At 42.8% G+C, this 19477-nt stretch overlaps 1 protein-coding gene across 1 annotated transcript in view; it reads left to right on the top strand.

Moving 5' to 3' along the window:
- Positions 1-12677, top strand: part of MOCOS (molybdenum cofactor sulfurase) — a 175657-nt gene extending 162980 nt beyond the window's left edge. Inside the window, exons 14-15 of the mRNA XM_084857561.1 lie at positions 934-1038; positions 10402-12677. Coding sequence (XP_084713687.1) covers positions 934-1038; positions 10402-10545 — 249 coding nt within the window. The 3' untranslated portion in view covers positions 10546-12677. The remainder of the gene's footprint in view (positions 1-933; positions 1039-10401) is intronic.
- Positions 12678-19477: the final 6800 nt, after the last annotated feature.

Below are 19477 nucleotides of genomic sequence, written 5' to 3'. Positions count from 1 at the left end.
TCACTCTGATGGTGTCATCCTACTTCATTGCATCTTTCACTCTGGCATCTTCTGGGTAGGAAGGAACATTCTTATCCACAGAATGGGGGCAGAAAGGAATGCTTCCTGTTCTCACTCTGATTTGGATTTAGGATATTGTTTTATTTAGTTACTTAATTTATTTAAAATAGTTCTTGGCCACCTTTCAGGCCAGAAGCCCTTCCAAGGTGGCTTACAACATTAAATTCCGTATAATTAAAAATCTATAGAATAATAAGGCAGAAAACATTTATAAAACAACAGACACCAGCAATAAAACATTCCTAAAATCCTGCACCATAATTGCAGCTACAACTAGAACAGTCTGGTAAAACACAGTCAGGGGACAGCCAGAGTAAACTAGTAGGTTTTTAGGGCCTTCCCAAAAGCCTGCAACGTTGGAGGCCTGACCAACCCCCAGTGGCAAGCCATTCTGGAGGTGTGGGGCCACTGCAGAAAAGGCCCTCTCTTATGTACTTGCCAATCTCACTGTCTTCTAAGGTGAGTAAGTGAGAAGGGCCTTTGTTGCTGATCTTCAAGTGTGGGTAGGCTGATACATGTGAAGGTGGTCCTTCAAGTAATTTGATCCCAAACCATTTAAGGCTTTAAATATCAAAAATTACCTCAGACTGACAGCCGAAGCAGGAACTGATGCTTCCTTCCTATCAGGGCAGGGGTGGAAAGAATTCTGGAAAATAAACCAAAGCACCCTGTAGCAGAAGGACAAGTAAATGCCACTGCCAGTAAATGGGACAAGCATTTTGGCTTGGTTACATCCGCCCCTCCCGCTGCCATACTTGATGCTGGTAATAAATGGTAGAAAGAATTGCTAGGCTCTTCCTGTCAAGGTAAAAGCAGGTGTGTTGTGCATCCTTGCCAAATCATGATTCCAGAGACTTTCTGTGCAAATTTCAGGTTATGGGGCCATGTCACCGATGTCTGGTTATTTGCATTGACCAACAAACTGGCCAACGAAACAAGGAATTTCTTCAGAGCCTGGCTGCCATTAAAGATAGAAAGGTCAGTATACAAATATCTCTTTCTTAAGCTGGGTATTGCAGTATGCCTCCTTTCCCTGCTGCTTCCTTTGTCTGCTCTGAGAACATAACCTGGAGCCTTACTGGATTTAAAAAAAAAATCCAAGAGGAAACAGCTCTCCAGATGGTGTGCGTGCGTGCGTGTTTGTAATAATGCGTTGGAGGCAGACTAAGTTAGTCCCACTTAGTCATGACTAATTTAAGTCCCACTGATTTCAGTGGGACCTCAGGGTGACTTAGTCTGGATTGAACCCTGTGTAAATAAATGAATGACCAGATGGAGATGAGGTTAATGCTGTTTGTTTAAATGTTTCAGTTGCTTTCCTTAACACAGTTGGGATTTCAAACAAGTGCTGGAAGAAAAGGTGACAGTTGTGAGAACACTCATGATGGAAGAACACTACTGAGAACTTGGTGGGGTCATCTGTGGGTCAAAAATAAGGCTTCAGGGGTGGCCTTAATCACCCATGGGGATGAATGGGACTATATGACAGCCACATCTTGCTGCTGGGTATCTGGAAGGGGAAGGAGACGATCATCCTCATGCATTTCCATTCATAAATCCCATGGGGAAACTAGGATTGCTTGGTAATTGGGGGTGTAGAACCTGAGGTCCCGGGGGCCAAGTCTAGCCTGCCTGGGGTCCCAATCCCTCCAGGGTTTCCCAGGTGGCCCCACCCCCTTCCCCTGGCCCCACCCAATTTTCCCCAACCAGATCATTTGGTGGTTTCCTGGCTTTTGGTAAGTTTTTCCTCCATTCTAAAAGGTTGAGTTACTAAGGCTGAGTTACTGGCAGGAAGAGCTTGAAGCTACTATATGCCGGTATTTTTGGCCCCACCCATTTTGCCCCACCCACCACTGGAATGTAGCCCCCAAGAGCTTCTCCAAAATGAAATTTGGCCCTCAGGTTGGAAAAGATTCTGCATCCCTAGTATAAAGGCACTAGACCTAAATAGTATTTCTTCAGAAGAATTTGCTCTTGAAGCTAGGTTGTCAAAGAAGGAACTAACAGTCCCTGAAATCATACAGAAGACCATTTAAGTGCACGTTGGCAGTTGATGTATGGTAAAATTATCCTTACTACTTAAGTAGGATTTTACAGATGACATAAGAAGAGCCCTGCTGGATCAGACCAAGGGTCCATCTAGCCCAGCATTCTGTTCACGCAGTGGCCAACCAGCTGCCTGCGGGAAACCCACGAGTAGGACATGAGGGATTTGTCCAGTGATCATGCTTAGCTCAGACAGCTGTGACCCTGGAATATAATATATGAAGTAGTGGTTTAGGGCCTCTCAAACTAGCGTTAATGTTCTTCTGTTCAGGCCTAACAGTAGTGCTGCCCCAGAATGATGCAGTTTGTAACCTTGATTTCTGAACACAACAGCATGCCAATTTTCTTGTATATTTTAAATGAATAGCTTTTTTTTTTTTTAAGGCTTCAATGGAATGTGTTCATACTAACCAATTCTTCTGCCAAAGCCTAATGTCAATATTGGATAACATCTAAATTCTTTGATTTCTCTGTACATCTCATCCCAGTAATGCAATTAGTCCCATGTCTTTGTGTGTGAGTAAATATGTGCTTGAAATGACACTTTAATATGATATTATCTCTAGCACCTTCAATGATTAGTAGTGTTTTTCCATGTCCTTGATAGCTTTTATCAGAATTTCCAACTGCAAGCTTTGCTATTATGCATGCTTTTACAGCAAAAGTAGCTTTTTTACTTGTTTCTTTCTTCTGATGAAGAGTCATGCAGAAGCTAATATTACAAACCCCCTACTGACATCAGAAGGTGGTACATAAAGCTACGTAGTTCACAGCACAGCATTCTGTTTAGTGTTTAAGCTTGTTCTGGGACCTTGCATTCTGAAAAAAAATGCCCTTGAAGTCAGCAAAGAAATATAGAGAGTTTTAGTAGTTCATGTTAATAACTTTGCAAACTGCAGTCTCAAGGCTAATTTTTAATGCTGGGACTGCAGAGCCCATTTTTTGGTACGTGTCAACTTCGAATTAAACTTGCTCAGGTGGACCAATAAGACAAAACAGGTTTGCAAAGCCTCCTGTTGGCCAGTGTGTGAACAGAATGCTGGACTAGATGGACCCTTGGTCTGATCCCGCGGGGCTCTTCTTATGTTATAATCTTGTGTTCTAAGGGTGAAGTCAGATATAACATTCTTAGCCATAGCTGCAGCATGCTGTTAACCTATGGTGTGAATCTGGCTTTGCAACTTGCCTTGCTCACTTACATATATAGATCAGCTGTTAGGCTGCAATTCAAAAGACTTACTAGGGAGTAAGTGCCATTGCACTTAATCAGATTTACTTCTGGGTCAATATGTTTCAGATTGCACTGTTAGTCTTACCCGTCCACACATGCTTTCAGGCGAGTTGTTTCAAGCATAAGGTTATGTGTATGCACCTCATTTCTAAGCAGTAACAAGTTCCAGGGCTTACCCCAGGTTCATTTTCCTTAGGAGGAGGACACTGGAGACTCACAGATTTTATGTGATGTAAGTTTTATTTACACACATATATACTATAAGATATAGGTAGACCATAAGATGAGGAGGATTCGTGGCATTAACACTTCAGCAGATGCCTGCACCCCATCAGATGTCGAGGGGAGCCCATAGAGAGAAACATGACAGTCCTTATATTAACAAAGTCGGAGATTAATTTTAGGTCATGCACGAGGTAGAAAAATCAATTGAAGCCAAATTGTGAGTATTACCTAGGGATGGGTGAACATATAATGTTTGAGCTCATTGAGGTTCTCCTGTTTCCTCCTTGAAGCTCAGTTCATCTTGTTCACATTCCTGAACACAAGTGTCTTTTTTTCCGATCAGGAAAAATTCGCATTTTCAATTGGGAAAATTCGCATTTCTAAAAGTGCACACCCAAAATGCATACTTTCCCCTATAAGCCAAAGCATGAAAATGTGGATTTGGGGGAGAAATGCACATTTGGGGAGAAACACACATTTTCAGAAGTGTAAACTTGTGGAAGTGTGCACGTTCAAATGCAAATGCAAGCTCAGGAAATTGTGAACATTTCCCAAGAATTGTGCTCATGTTCACATTCGGGGTTGCAAATGCAATATGTTTGCATGACTTGCAAACAGGAATGAAATTCTTGTACATACTGAGTATTACCTACTGGTTGGAGGGAATGGAACTCTCAGTGCAAAGTCTCTCTTCTGGTGATAGAAAAGATTTCCTCTTGAGTGGTTAAATACAGTATTTTCTAAAACACATTTTAAAAAAGCAAAGATATCTGTGCTAGTCCATGAGAAAAATCCAAAACCCACAGTTGGGCAATAGTTTTATTAGACTCTCCAAACAAAATGTCACAGAAGTGTGTACGCTTTTTGAAATCTCCACAATTGTTCATCAGGCTAGGTGGTAAACAAAAAATAATCAGAGGATGGGAGAAGACATTTTAGAAAAGTCTAAAAATTTGGCCAGATGCTGTGGCCATGAAGTCTGCAGTTTTGGACCAGTCTCAACATGAAGATTTGCACAGTGAATGAATTAGTCATTGGTAGGCGTTGCAAGTATCAGTTTACATCTAGCAATGCGGTCTGGGACAGAGAAGCAATGGCTGATCTCCATTTTTAAAAACACAAGGTTTTTAAAAATAATTTCAATCTGCCCCTTGCATTGGGCGAAACACACAGGTACCTGATTTTTTTCTTAATTTAATTAATTTATACTCTGTTGCACTAGTTTCTAGTTACACTTGATGTTAGTTTACTGGAAATTCTCATTTCAAACTGAGCCTTTCCTACATCATTCACTTGAAGCTGTAATTACCTGGAAAGGCTTTTCATGTATAGTAGGTAATACTCAGTATGTACAAGAATTTCATTCCTGTTTGCAAGTCATGCAAACATATTGCATTTGCAACCCTGAATGTGAACATGAGCACAATTCTTGGGAAATGTTCACAATTTCCTGAGCTTGCATTTGCATTTGAACGTGCACACTTGCACAAGTTTACACTTCTGAAAATGTGTGTTTCTCCCCAAATGTGCATTTCTCCCCCAAATCCACATTTTCCTGCTTTGGCTTATAGGGGAAAGTATGCATTTTCACTTACCATTTCTTAAGTTGCCAAACCAACAAGCAGGAAAGAAGAGGATAAAATTGGAAGAAATGAACTTTGTCTCCCAGCAACAGTGATCAGTGGCTTGAACATTACAGCAACTTGATTTATGTTCAAGTATTGGTGGATGTCAGAAGAATTGCTCATGTGGTTTAAACAATGCACATATCTAAAGTTCTGCTGGACTGACTCGCCCACAGCCCACTGCAAGATCAAATCCCTCATCACTGCAGTTATGGGGAGCATATAATGCAGCATTACTTCAGCCTTCCTCGTAAGCTCATTAAGCAGTGTCTGGAGATACCATTAGCTTTGCTAATAAAGCACTTGCAAGTTATCTTCAGCTGAATATGCTAAAGTATTCATTTCTGTTCATGATTCAAAACATGGGCCTGACCTCCTTTTTCTTTGCATTCTCACTTTATCTCTGAGAATTTCTCTCAAACGTACTGTATAATGAAGAAGCTGGAATGGTCATTTCATTCCCTTTGGGCAAATTAGTATAACATAGGCAAGTCTGTACTCCATGCTAAAATAAATTAAAATTCTACACTCGAGCAATTCAACCTCTGTGATGAGAAAAATGAAATTCTGTGATGCACATTGAGCAAATTGAGCAAGTATGCATAATCTTTGTGGAATTCTATACTCGATATGCTGGCTGAAGAGCTACAGTCAGGGCCAGAAATGTTGGAACAAGGATAACTGTTTTGGCGGTTGGCCTCTGTACACCACCACACTGAAGTTGAAAGGAAACACACCCAGATGGGAGCGAAGTCAGGACTTCCAGCTGTAATTCAAGGGGTTTGACAAAAGTGGGGCACTAACCATTCAAGAAGGACAGCCAGTGACATACACACACACCCATCGTTGGTGGCTCATAAGTAATGGAACAAACCAACATCATTTCAAACTTAAGGGTCGCCTTTAATACCTGGATGAAAATCTTTGGCAGTCAATGACTGCCTGAAGTCTGGAACCCATGGACATGACCCAATGCTGAGTTTCCTCCCTCGAGATGCTTTGTCAGGCCTTTACTGCAGCTGCCTTCAGCTGCTGCTTGTTTGTGGGTCTTTTGGCCCTCAGTCTTATCTTCAGTAAGTCAAAAGCATGCTCTGTTGGGTTCAGATCAGGTGACTGACTTGGCCATTGAAGAACATCCCACTTCTTTGCCTTCAGAAACTCTCGGGTAGCTTCTGCTGTATGTTTTGGGTCATTATCCATCTGCAATATGAAGCGGCGTCCTATCAGTTTGGCAGCATTCGCCTGAATCTGAGCAGAAAGTATAGCCCTATACACTTCAGAATTCATCCTGCTGCTTTTATCAGCAGTCAGGTCATCAATAAACACCAGTGACCTGGTTCCATTGACAGCCATACATGCCCATGCCATAACACTGCCTCCACCATGTTTGACAGATGATGTGGTATGCTTTGGATCATGAGCTGTTCCTTTCCTTCTCCATACTTTTCTCTTCCCATCATTCTGGTACAAGTTAATCTTGGTTTCATTAGTCCAAAGAATTTTATTCCAGAACTGGGCAGGCTTTTTCAGGTGTTTGCTGGCAAAGGCTAATCTGGCCTTTTGGTTCTTGAGTGTTACCAGTGATTTGCACCTTGCTGTGAAGCCTCTGTATTTACATTCATAAAGCCGTCTCTTGACTGTAGATGTTGACAATAATGACATGCCTCCCTCCTCAAGAGCGTTCTTGACCTGGCTAGATGTTGTGAAAGGGTTCCTCTTCACCGTGAGCAGAATTCTGCGGTCATCCACTTTAGTTGTCTTCCGTGGTCTTCCAGGCCTTTTGCTGTTGCTGAGCTTGCCAGTTAAGTCCTTCTTCTTAAGGATGTTCCAAACTGTTGTATTGGCCATTCCCACTGTTTTTGCTATCTCTCTGATGGGTTTATTTTGTTTCCTCAGCCTAATGATGGCCTCCTTCACTCACATGGACACCTCTTTGGACCTCATGTTGGGAGTTCCAGTGAACAGCTACCAAATGCAAATGTAACACCCAGAACCACCTCCAGGCCTTTTATCTGCTTGATTGGTCATGGGGTACCCAGGAAACAGGCCACACCTGGCCATGCAGCTGCTTGTCAGCCATTTGTTCCATTACTTATGAGCCACCAATGATGTGTGTGTGTGTATGCCACTGGCTGTCCTTCCTGAATGGGTAGTGCCCCACTTTTGTCAAACCCCTTGAATTACAGCTGGAAGTCCTGACTTCACTCCCATCTGGGTGTGATTCCTCTCAACTTCATTGTGGTGGTGTACAGAGGCCAACTGCCAAAACAGTTATCCTTGTTCCGATATTTCTGGCCCTGACTGTAAATCTATGGTGTGACCACAATTTGAATACTGTGTACAGTTGTCATTGCCACACCTCAAAGAGTATGTTGAGGTGCAGAAAAGGGCAACCCATATGATCAGGGGGCTGGTTACAAAATGTGAGGCCTTCTAGCATAGAAAAAGGGTGGGTAAGGGGGACATGATAGAGGTTTATAAACCATGCATGGTGCAGAGAAAGTGAATAGGGAGACCTTTTTTCTCCCTCTCACATAATGCTAGAGCCAGGCAATCAAAAGATGAGAGAGGGCATATTTCCCCCATTTCCCATTATGGGGCTTGAACTCGTGTCTCCTGCTTCCCAACCCCATGCCCTTGCAGTGAGCCATCCATTTCTGGCTGTGGCTTCTCTTGTTAGCTGTCCAGGTCCCTCTTTTTTCCTGCTTGGGCCAAGACTCCCTCAGTGGGTCCTGAACCCTTGTCCTGAGGGGGCTCTTTGCAGGCCTCCTGCCAAGGGAACTATGTGAGTTCTTGTAAGACCCCAGGCCTGAACCAAGCTATTAGTAGTTTTAGAGGGGCTTAGATGATTCATAGTGCTATCTGACTTTGGTTCAGAAGGTTGCTGTTTTCCCTAACAGGCTTCTTGATTTACCGGGATGAGTCAAAGAGTGATAGGGCAGCCTCAAGCACATTCCATACTAACAAGTGGAGTGTCTTATCAGGATGCGCCTGGGAAGTGAAGCTTGTTTGTCTTAAAGCTGCAGGTGCCTTTGCTGGGAAAGAGTCTATGCTGGGAATGAACACTAATTAACACTTGCTGTTGCCATACTGCCTCACTGCTGACATGTATGGTATATGACCCATTTTACCTGATGGCTCTGGGTTCAGAGAAGCTGTCTGATCCAACCACTGGGTACACCTGTGTGCTGTAAGTTACTCAATAAAGTATCTCCTTGTAAGTAAATCTGGATCTGATTTATCACTATCTTGGCACCTCTAAATTAAGAGTTCGAAGCCTACTGCAGGGGCAATACAATTCTGTGTGATATGACTTCCTTCCTTCCTTCTGGGTGTTCTGAGCAAAAACGGTGCTTGTGATCATTGTGTAATGGTGCAAGGGGGCTTAAATCCTTGCCTACATGGATGCCTGTGGACTCTCAGCAGCTGGTTCGTTGCTGCCTGTATCGCTGGAGCTTATGGCATGGGGGGCTGTGGCATCATTTTGTATGTTGAGCAGTGCAGAAAGTTGTGCTGGGGGCATGTCTACATTGGCATTCATGTGTTGGCTTCCTCTGTGTCTGACTGGCATTGGGGTGTTGTCACTGCAACAGCCTGCGATTGATGGGCATCGGTAGTGTCATGAATTTTTGGGGTGTAGCCATCATTGTTGCTCCACTGTGTGTGTCTTCCCCCTCCTATTCTGGGCTGGGTGAGTATATTTCAGTGTGGGCAACTTCAGAGGGCCTGGGGGCTAATTTCCAACCCCTGGAACCTACTGCACACACCCCGCCACTCCAATTGCTTATTGTTTTACACTGTTTAAATTGATTTTATCTGTACGCCGCCCTGAGATTCTAATGATATAGGTCGGGATACAAATGCTTTAAATTAACTAACTAACTGAAATTGCTGCTATTCCACCACCGAATTGCCACCAAATGCCACCGAATTCCCCTTTACAGCAAGGTGTGCATGCCTTTTAATGCAAACCATGCTCCCAGAAGCCCCAGGGGAGCACTAATTTCCATTCAAATAAGGTGCACCTTCCCCACACACCTTAAGTGCAAATGCAGCTTTTTTGTTGCTGCCGCCCCACCAAAATTTGGCGGCATCCTGGTGGCAATTTGGAGGGCAGCAAGAGCTGCAAAAATGCAGGTGGGGCACATATTGTCCACTTCTGGTTTACGTGATGGATGTTGTGCTGGCATAGTGGTGGTAAATCTCCTTGGCATGATTTGTGTATAGGATTGCTCAGTTATTCTCATTCTGCTAGTCCCTGGAAAATGTAATTAACTATGCAGGCACTGGACCAAACTAGATGTTACTTTATTTGCATAGTGAGCAATCACACCTGGGGCTTTAACAAAAATTAATAGTAAGATAGGAGGCTTTATTTTTATCGGGACCACAGCGTGTGGGGTAGGAAGATTTTACTCTTCCCTACTGATTCATGCAAATCACCCCTTGCCCTTTGCAGCAATTAGCAAGGGGAAGAAAAAGCTCCCATTGGCACTAGTCAAAGCTTTTTCTTCCTAAAATAAATTGCCTTGTGGGGGTGATTTTTGTCAGGATAGCAGCTGGGGAGGGAAGAGTGAAACGTGCCTGCCTGTGATCTAATTTAAAAAAACAAAACACCACAGGCATGATTACTTTAATTACACGGTAACACAATGTCTGTTTTGGCCCTTACTTGGCCACCTCTTTGCCTTCTGAGATTTCAGCAAGCTCATTGCCCTCACTTTGTCAAGCCCATCTTTGCAGCCATAAAGATGCACTTTTTAAAATGAAAGCTAAAGTAACTTCTGTGGCAAATACTACAGTGCTCCCTCAGACTCTTGGGATGTGCTAAATCTAAATTAGGCAAGTTGTTGTTCAGTTGTTCAGTCGTGTCCGACTCTTCGTGACCCCATGGACCATAGCACGCCAGGCCTTCCTGTCCTGCGCTCTCTCCCGGAGTGTGCTCAAGTCCATATTCATTGCATCAGTGATGCTATCTAGCCATCTCATCCTCTGCCGTCCCCTTCTCCTTTTAAATTAGGCAAGTAGAAAAATGGAAATGGTTCTAAACATCTTCTTAAATGACCTGGCCATTTTCATTGTTCAATATATTGCTATTAGTTACAATATATACTGGTATTTAGTTTATCCATCTGAAGTCATAGCAATTTGCCACTGTGCAATCTATTGGGTATTTGATCTTCTAGACTAACAACTATGTGGTTGTTTTTTCAGACTAACTTTGGAATATACCTGATGAATCACCCTGGGACACAACTTTCCTTTCCAGATGGCTTGTCAGTGGGATCTCAAGTACTTCCAGTGGTCAAGAACATCATCACATCATCACCATCTACTGAAGAGCAGAAGTTAGGATGACTAACTTTTGTTCCTAACAAATGTTCACATTTGTTCTGAACACTGAGAGCCTTCTCCAGTACCATTCATAAAACAACAATTGTTTATGAACAATCAGTAATTACATGCCAAATCTAAGCAAGTTGCATCATAGGACAGGTGCAACAAACAAACCTATATTGCAGGACAATAATGCAGAGTAGTGAATTTAAAGTTGTCACACACCACTTCATGTTAGATGCAAACTTGGTATGGGTAGGATAGAAAAATGCAAGAAAACTATAAGGTTCTATGAAGTTGCAGGAAATCCAGTTCAGTTTCTTAAAAAGGTAAAGGATACAAAATAGGGTCACCTATGAATAAAGAGGATGGATAGAGATTTGAAACTCTTGCATTTGCATGCTAGAACGATAGACAGAAATAGCTGTTTCTATACCATTAGCATGGAAATGAATGGGATCCACTGCAAATCAAATCCAATCCTAATTGCATACCCTACCCTAGTTTCACACTCTTGTTTATGCTAGAGCACCTAGCATGTTTGGAACGACAACTCCCAGGACTCCTGGCCATTGGCCATGTTGGCTTGAGCTGATGGGGGCTGAAATCCACAGCATTTGGAGAGCACCAAGTTGAAGAAAACTGCACTAGAATGGCCCAGTTGCTGAAACACAGGAACTGTTTTGTCATATATACTTAAGCCCCATTCAGGTGTTCTGATACTGGGTACAATACACCCGTGCATTTTCCTTATGCACACATACTTTGTTGCCTAGAGTCACATTCCATAACATTTAAAAGCCTATACAGATTTGGAGAAAATCCTCATAACTGGGAATTTCACAGCACGAATGCAGGAGAGTGCTGCATTCAAGCACCATGCAGTTTAGCAGGCCACCAGGCCTCAGCTCACCCCTTTCTTAGTATAGACTACATTGGATCCTGAAACAACCAAAGTCGGTTCTTAAAGAAATAGTTATCCTTCCACCACAGCCTTCCCTAACCTGGTGCCCTCCAGATGTTTTGGACTTCAACCTCGATCAGTCCCAACTGGCTTGGCCAATGGTCAGGAATGGTTTAGTTATAGTCCCAAACACCTGGAAGGCACCCAGTTGGGGAAAGCTCTTCTACCTCATATTCCATATACCACAAAGAGAAGAAAGTAATAGGACGTAGTATGAGATGTGAGCATTAATGAACAGCCTAGAAACAGCAATAAAAGTGTTATCAAATTTAATGTATATGTAAGCTGAAAATGAAACATAATCACATTTTACTTCAAAAGAAGAAGCTTCTCAAAAATGAGGAAACAGGCAAAAAAGTTGAAAGGGAAAGTCAAGAGAGTCAAATCTCTCCAGAATGCTTGGGGGTTACTCAAAGCAACAATAATAAAAGCTCAGCTAAAATGTATGCCACAGATCAGGAAAGGTAGCACCAAGTCCAAGAGGTCACCAGCATAGTTGACAAGCAGTGTCAAGGATACTACTGGTGATAAGAAGGCTTCCTTCACAAAATGGAAGTGTCCTAGCAAGAAGAATAAGGAACACAAACTTGCACAAACAAAATTCAACCAGTCAATAAGGAATGCAACATTGGATTTTGAGAAACATTTAGCTAATAACGTTAAGACCAACACTAAAAAATTCTTTAAATGCATCAGAAACAGGAAAACACCAAAGGAGCAGTTGGACCATTGGGTGACAAGGGATGAAAGAAATACTAACGGAGGATAAAGAGACTGCAGAGAAGCTGAATGAATTCTTTGCAGCTGTCTTCACAGCAGAAGATGTAGGGCAGATCCCATGCCTGAATTGATATTTTCAGGAACCAAGTCTGAGGAACTGAGGCAAATAGTTGTGAAAAGAAATGTCGTTCTAGATCTTATTGACAAATTGAAAACAACCAAACCATCAGATCCCGATGGTATCCATCCAAGATTTCTTTAAAAACTCAAATGTGAAATTGCTGATTTTCTAATAAAAATATGTAACACATCCCTAAAAGCAGCCTCTGTGCTAGAGGACTGGAGAGTGGTCAGTGTAACACCAATTTTCAAAAAGGAATTCAGGACATTATGAGCTGGTTTACTTAATGTCAGTTCCAGGTAAATTGATCGGAAGTAATATTAACAATAAAATTCATCAAGTGTATAGAACAAGTCTTGCTGACAAAGAATCAACATTTCTTCTGCAAAAGTGCATGCTGCCCCACTAACTTTTTAGGGTTCTTTGAGAGTGTCGTTAAACTTGTGGGGGCGATTTAGTAGAATTTGTTTGTTGGACTTCCAAAAGGCTTTTGACAAAGTGCCTCACCAAAGTCTCCTGAGCAAACATAGCAGTTATGGGATAAGGGGAGAGGTCCTGTTATGGATAAGTAACTTGTTAAAGAACAAAAAGCAGAGTGAAAGAATGAATGGTAAGCTCTTAAAGTGGAGGTTATGGGTGAGAAGTGTGATGGCCAAGTTTGTTGACAACACCAAATTATTAAGGAGAGTTGGTAAAATAAAAAGGGATAGTGAAGAGCTCCAAAAGATCTCTCCAAACTGGGAGAATGGGTGTTAAAATGGTAAATGCAGTTCAGTGTAAACAAGTGCAAAGTGATGCACATTGGGGAGTGTGGGGGGAGGATGCTAACTTCACATATACACTGATAGGGTCTGACCTGTGGTGACTGACCCAAAAAGAGATCTTGGGTATGTGTAGGATAGCTTGTTGAAAAGATTGATCCAGAGTGAAAAAGGTGAATTTCATGGGGATCATTATGAAAGGAATTGAAAATAAAACTATCACTATCAGAATGCCCTAATACAAATCTGTGGTGCAATCATCTTTGGAATACTCTATGCAGTTCTAGTCACCAGACATCAAAAAAGATACTGTAGAGGTGGAAAAGGTGCAGAAAAGGGCAGCCAAAATGATCAAGGGGCTGGAGCATCTCCCCTATGAGGAAAAATTACAACATTCAGGCTGTTTAGCTTAGAAAACAAGTGAGTGAGGTGATAGGGGTGTATAAAATTATGTGAAGTGTGGGAAAAGTGGACTGGGAGAAATGTTTCTCCTCCTCATAATACTGGAACCTGGGGTCATCCAATGAAGCTGAGTGGTGGGAGATCCAGGACAGATAAAAGGATAATGTTGTCCCTGAGCATTTCTTTACCCTTCAAGGGGCTTTCTCCACTGGGGACCAGATTGGCTTTTCTGCTGTGATGATTCAGACACAAATGTTTCATGTAACTTTGTCCTAATAAGGTCCCTGCTAAGAAGGTCATATTGGATATTTTCTGGCAACATGCCTTATAACATTGACGACTTGAATGACAAATTGCTAGGAAAAGGATCCCCATGTTCCAGAAAATTTCCTTCATCTTGGAAACGGTGAACACTCAGTGGAGAGGAGTCTGTGGGAGCATCTTTGGCAAGTTCCCTCCACTTAAGCCCCTTTCAAAGTCTTTCCTCTTCCAGAGATAGTGATTCAGCCGGTGGAAGCAGGTGAACAAAGTCTAATTTGATGTGTTTGTTTGTACTGTAAAAGCACTGAATTTTACGGGGGCGGGGGGGGCGTGCATCATGGGAAGGCATACTTCTGAGTAGAAATGCATGTTACTGAACTGAACTCCTTGTGGCTTGCATCTGCTCTGGGGCAGGGGGCAGGCTGGCAGGAGAAGTTGAGGCATGTCCAGTGGAATCCTGCTGTTCTGTAAATTCAGTTGATTTAAAAAAAAAAAAAACTTGGCCAGGTCCACTGCAGAGCCCCTCCCCTTTGCTTTTAGCCCTACCTACTTCTGGAATGTGGCCCTCAAGACCCTTCCAAGATTTAGATTCAGCCTTCAGGCCTGAAATGGTTGTTTGCCCCTGCTTTACAGATAGTGATTAGCAAAGGGGAAACAGCTATTCAAAAATGAGGCTAAGAAAAAGAGTGAATATAACATATTTCATACCTTATTTCTTATGTATTATATAAGATCAGAAGCAATAACAATAAACTAGTCTTAGGCAGCAACAATGAACCAGTCATGAGTCTAAGATTACTAAGCAGACTATTTACGCCGCAAGAATTTTACAAGGTTCATTTTAAACGAAGCATAGTGATGCACTAAACAGAATTACAAATACTTCTTGGATTACAATGAATTTTTCTGTAATATCCATGACAGCCAGTTCACTTATTCTTGGAGGGGCCTATCTCTCACTTTCTCCGTCTTGTCCTTGATTCATGGGCTGTTTTATTTCTCCTGCTCACAATAGCGATTTTTTTTTTTTATAACCACCAAAAGTATAATCTGAGATTGTCTGCTTATCTTGCAGTATTTGGGGACTGTTTGCCTTTCTATCTGTAAATGGTACTGCAGCCTAAACATACTATCAGGGCAGTGTTATGCATGTTTACCCAGTAGTAAGTTCCACTGTGTTCAGTGGGACTTACTCCCCCGGAACGGCACAGGATTGAAGCCTGTGTGCGTAGGGTCCTCATGTTCTGATCTATTGTCTTATAGTAGCATAACTAATTTGTATGTGTGGAATCACAGCAGTTCTCCTCACAGGTATTTCACAGTAATCTGGAGCTTGTTAAGTGTAAAGCAAAGAGTATGTGTGGAGAGATTGTCTGTGACACTTCATTGAGTGACTAATCTGACCCAGTTGGAGTAGCTGAATAGAATGGAGAGCTTTATTTAGCTATGGCTGCAATGTAATGCTGAGAAAATGCCAGGTGTACATTTAGAAAGCAAAGCAAGGCTGGATGTGAGGCAGAAGCAAAGTGAGTCTGTGCAGGGAGGGCAGCAAGCTGATCCCCCTTATTACTTGGTCAGAGTGCAAGCCATATCTCTGATCTTTATTAGGGTCAGGCCTTATCAAGTGACCTGCTCTGGTCTATTGCTCACCAAGAAACATCTTTACTGGGCCAGCCAATTACATGCTAGTCCTCTTCTTTGTCCAGAGCTTGGTCCCCACCTGCTACTCTTCAGGCCACAGATCAGGACCCTCTATGACAGGGGTACACATCCTGTGCCCGCCCAAACCTTATGTGCGACCCTCCAAGAGTGCACTGACCACCCTGCCTCCGCTGAATTCCCGCCTGCTGCTGACTTCATAGAGATCACTCTTCCCTGGTGTTGCTAGCAGTGAGGAAAGAGCAATCTGTATCAGGATTATACAGGAGATCTGTGGCAAGATGTCACCAGTATGCTGACAACACCCAGCTCTATTTGTCTGTGACATCTAAATCAGAAGAGGCCATGCACATTCTGAACCAGTGCCTGGATGCAGTTATGGCTTGGATGAGGACCAATAAACTGAAACTGAATCCCGATAAGACAGAGATCCTATGGGTTGGCAGTTCCCAAGTCTGGGAATCGGAGTGTTTGCCTGTTCTGGATGGGATTGCACTCCCTCTGAAGGAGCTGGTCCATAGTTTGGGAGTGTTCCTGGATCCATCTTTGTCACTGGAGGTCCAGTTGGCCTCGGTGGCCCAGAGCGCCAATTACCAACTCCAGTTGGTATGCCAACTACACCCGTTCCTGAATAGGGATAACCTAGAGACAGCGATCCATGCACTGGTAACCTCATGTTAGACTACTGCAATGTGCTCTATGTGGGGCTACCCTTGTGTCGTTCAAAAGCTGTAGCTAGTGCAGGATGCAACAGCTAGAGTGCTCACTGGGACACCTAGCTATGCTGACATAACACCTCTGCTGAACCACACTGGCTGCCTATTAGCTACCGAGCCATGTACAAGGTTATGTTATTAGCAAATAAAGCCCCAAACAACATGGGACCAAGATACCTAGCAGACCGCCTTCCCTTGTACATACCCAGGCAACATAAAAGATCTTCAGAGGAGGCCTTGCTTGTCATTCCAAAATGAATGGAATGTCACCGTGAAGAACCTCGACATAGGGCCTTCTCTGTAGCAGCACCCATCCTCTGGCAAACCCTCCCTTGTGTAGTTTGGGAGGCAGAAAATGTAACATCTTTTAAACGCCTCCTGAAAACACACCTTTTCAGACAGGCTTTCCCTGGGCTGTAACTGCTGCTGGGTTTTACCTTGGGTTAACCTGGTATTTTTGAACTTTTAACAGCTTTATATTATGTCTTTCAAGTTGTGTTTTATGGTTTTAATTGTGAACTACCCAGAGAGCCTCAGCTATTGGGCAGTATAAAAATGTAAAAAAAAAAAAAAGTTAAACCAAATGGTAAAAAATGTAATGTTAAAAAAAGTTTAAAATGTAAAACAAATGTAAAAATATTTTTAAAATTAAAAATAATATAACAATGTTTTTTTAAAAAAGGATTATTGGGGAGGGTGTGGAGAGAAGGCTCGCCACTCCCTCCCTGCAAGAAAAGAGGCTCGCTGGGATGTGTGCATAAGCAGCCTCCCAATGTCCTGAGCCATCATCACATGCGGCCCTCAGGGCTGAAAAAGTAGCACACCCCTGCTCTGTGACGTGAGTCCTGACAGGCTCCTGACTCTTACCCTCCCTGCTCTGGTCTGCATCTCATGCCTAAGCATGAAAAATTGCTCCAGTGCAACACCCACAATATCTTCTTGATGGCTTTCCCCACTGAGAACTTCCTGAGCACAAGGAATTTGCAAACATCCTTTTTTACTTGTCTGAACTATGAAGCACCAGTATGGGCTGTGATGTACAGCTAGCCAGTTACTCAAACTCTAGAGAGATACGAGGGAAGAGAATATTTCACAAAATATATCAAATCGCTTCAGGATTCGTTTCAAATGAGAAGCGGTATATACAGATTGTTAATAAATAAATTCTAGAGGATGGCCCTGAGGGATGATAATGAGGTTTTGCTCTTGGAATGCTGAAATGTCAGCCTTGTTAATGGAAGCTTTTCCGTGTTTTTGTCATTTCCAAAATTATTGTCCTGATTTATGTTTTTAGCTTAAGAAAAGTTTACTCAGAATTAAACAAAAGCACAATGGCTAATAATTTGAATTGTTTTAGGGCCCAGTGCTATACATGATTAGACAGAAAAGGCCTACCACTCCCAGCATTCCCCAGCCAGAATGCTAGGAGTGGTAGGCCTTTTCCCTGTCTAAACATGCACAGGATTGCGCTCTTAGGTCTTGCGGTGGAGGTTCCTCATTCTACCACTAGATGGCAAACTTCCTCTTTCCTATAAATCTCTATTTTTTCTTTGTACAAAACGCAAACTCAGCTGTTTGGGCCATAAGACGATTTCCGAAATCCATATTAAGGCAATACCTTTATTAGGCCAGGCCAACCCAACCCAACCCAAAGGTCACAACTCGTGGGCAAGCTTTCAAATTCTCCAGAATGCTTAATCAGAAGAACTTATCAAAGCAAAAGTGGGGAGGAGGGGAGGAGGAAAAACCTGTCTGGTGTTAAGGCACAGTGTCTGCATGTAGTCATATTCTTAAAATGGAATGTGAGAGGAGGTTGCAAATATTCAAATTAGGCTCTGCTAGGTACACCTAGGATTTTTCTTAGGGCTGCTGGGATGAAGAAGCAAATAATGATTGCGTTTGACAATATAAAATCCAGCTGTTACCCTGATCTGTCTCATCAGTATAGGATGTGCCTTTCATTGGTTTGGTGAACTTCTGAGCAGCAGTTCAAAAGTCATTAAGATTTTTCTGCCCCATGAAAGCCAACAGCTTTCCCAGGGCGTAGTCTGAAGGCACATGAGGCAGTCACTGTGCTGAAGCTACACAGGTCTGGGTCTGGTCAGTGCTTGGAGGGGAGACCACCTGGGAACCACATGCAGCCACCTTGAGTTCCACAGTGGAAGAAAGGTGGGGTATAAATGTAATGAATGAATAAATAAACTGCTGGCAAAGTTATCTCAGGCATGTCAGTTTCATTTTTGAAGCTAGCATGCTGCCAGTACACCGAGGTTTTCAGAGGAATTATATTACAGTGGACTTCTATGTGCCAGGCCTATTACTTTAGATATGAAATGTGACCACAAGGTGAGGCTACATGTTACTACAGATTAACTAACCATTCAGGAAGGACAGCCAGTGGCATACACACACACCCATCGTTGGTGGCTCATAAGTAATGGAACAAACCAACATCACGTCAAACTTAAGGATCGCCTTTAATACCTGGATGAAAATCCTTGGCAGTCAATGACTGCCTGAAGTCTGGAACCCATGGACATGACCAAATGCTGAGTTTCCTCCCTCGAGATGCTTCCTGTACTTCCTGAATGGTTGGTGCCCCACTTTTGTCAAACCCCTTGAATTACAGCTGAAAGTCCTGACTTTGCTCCCATCTGGGTGTGTTTCCTTTCAACTTCAATGTGGTGGTGTGCAGAGGCCAACTGCCAAAACAGTTATCCTTGTTCCAATATTTCTGGCCCTGACTGTAGGTCAACTTGCAAGAAAGCAGATTCAAATACATTGAGCAGAGGGTAGGACAGACAACACTGTAACTATAAATTTCCTTTTCAAAAACAAAGGAAATTCAGTGAATTTCCTGCTAGTTTAAGACCAGAGTTAAGGCTGTCTCATGTTGGCTCAAGCTTCACAAAGCCAGGAAACTGGAAGATAAGGCTGATACCTTAACGGATGTGCCCTGTGATCAATGATGATGTTGTGCAATGTCACAAATTGTGCTTGCTTACAACTTACCCTCCATGCACCCACACTTTTCCTTGGTCAGCAAATGTGCCCCATGTTGTCCTAGTCCCGTATTGCTTTATGAAGCATCTAGCCTTACTACTAGAAGAGGGCTCCCTCTCACCGTTTAACCCATCCTGCCAGCTACTGATGTAAGCAACAGACTGGCCTGGGTCAACTCACAGGAAAACCTCATTAGCAAAACACTTAAGGCTCAGGTACTTCATAAGGCAATACAGGACCAGGACAAGATGGGGCACTTTTGCTGGTCCCAGGCACTCCATCCTCCCTGTCTGGATTTGGGCCTGAAAGACCAAGGAAAAGTGTGGGTGCAGGGGGGATAAGTCGT

This window comes from Heloderma suspectum, chromosome 5, assembly GCF_057233095.1.
Source record: "Heloderma suspectum isolate Gila_16-S chromosome 5, 16-S_ref, whole genome shotgun sequence".
Classification (NCBI taxonomy): domain Eukaryota; kingdom Metazoa; phylum Chordata; class Lepidosauria; order Squamata; family Helodermatidae; genus Heloderma; species Heloderma suspectum.
Note: the sequence above shows the minus strand (reverse complement) of the source record. Positions and strands in the feature narration are given on the sequence as shown.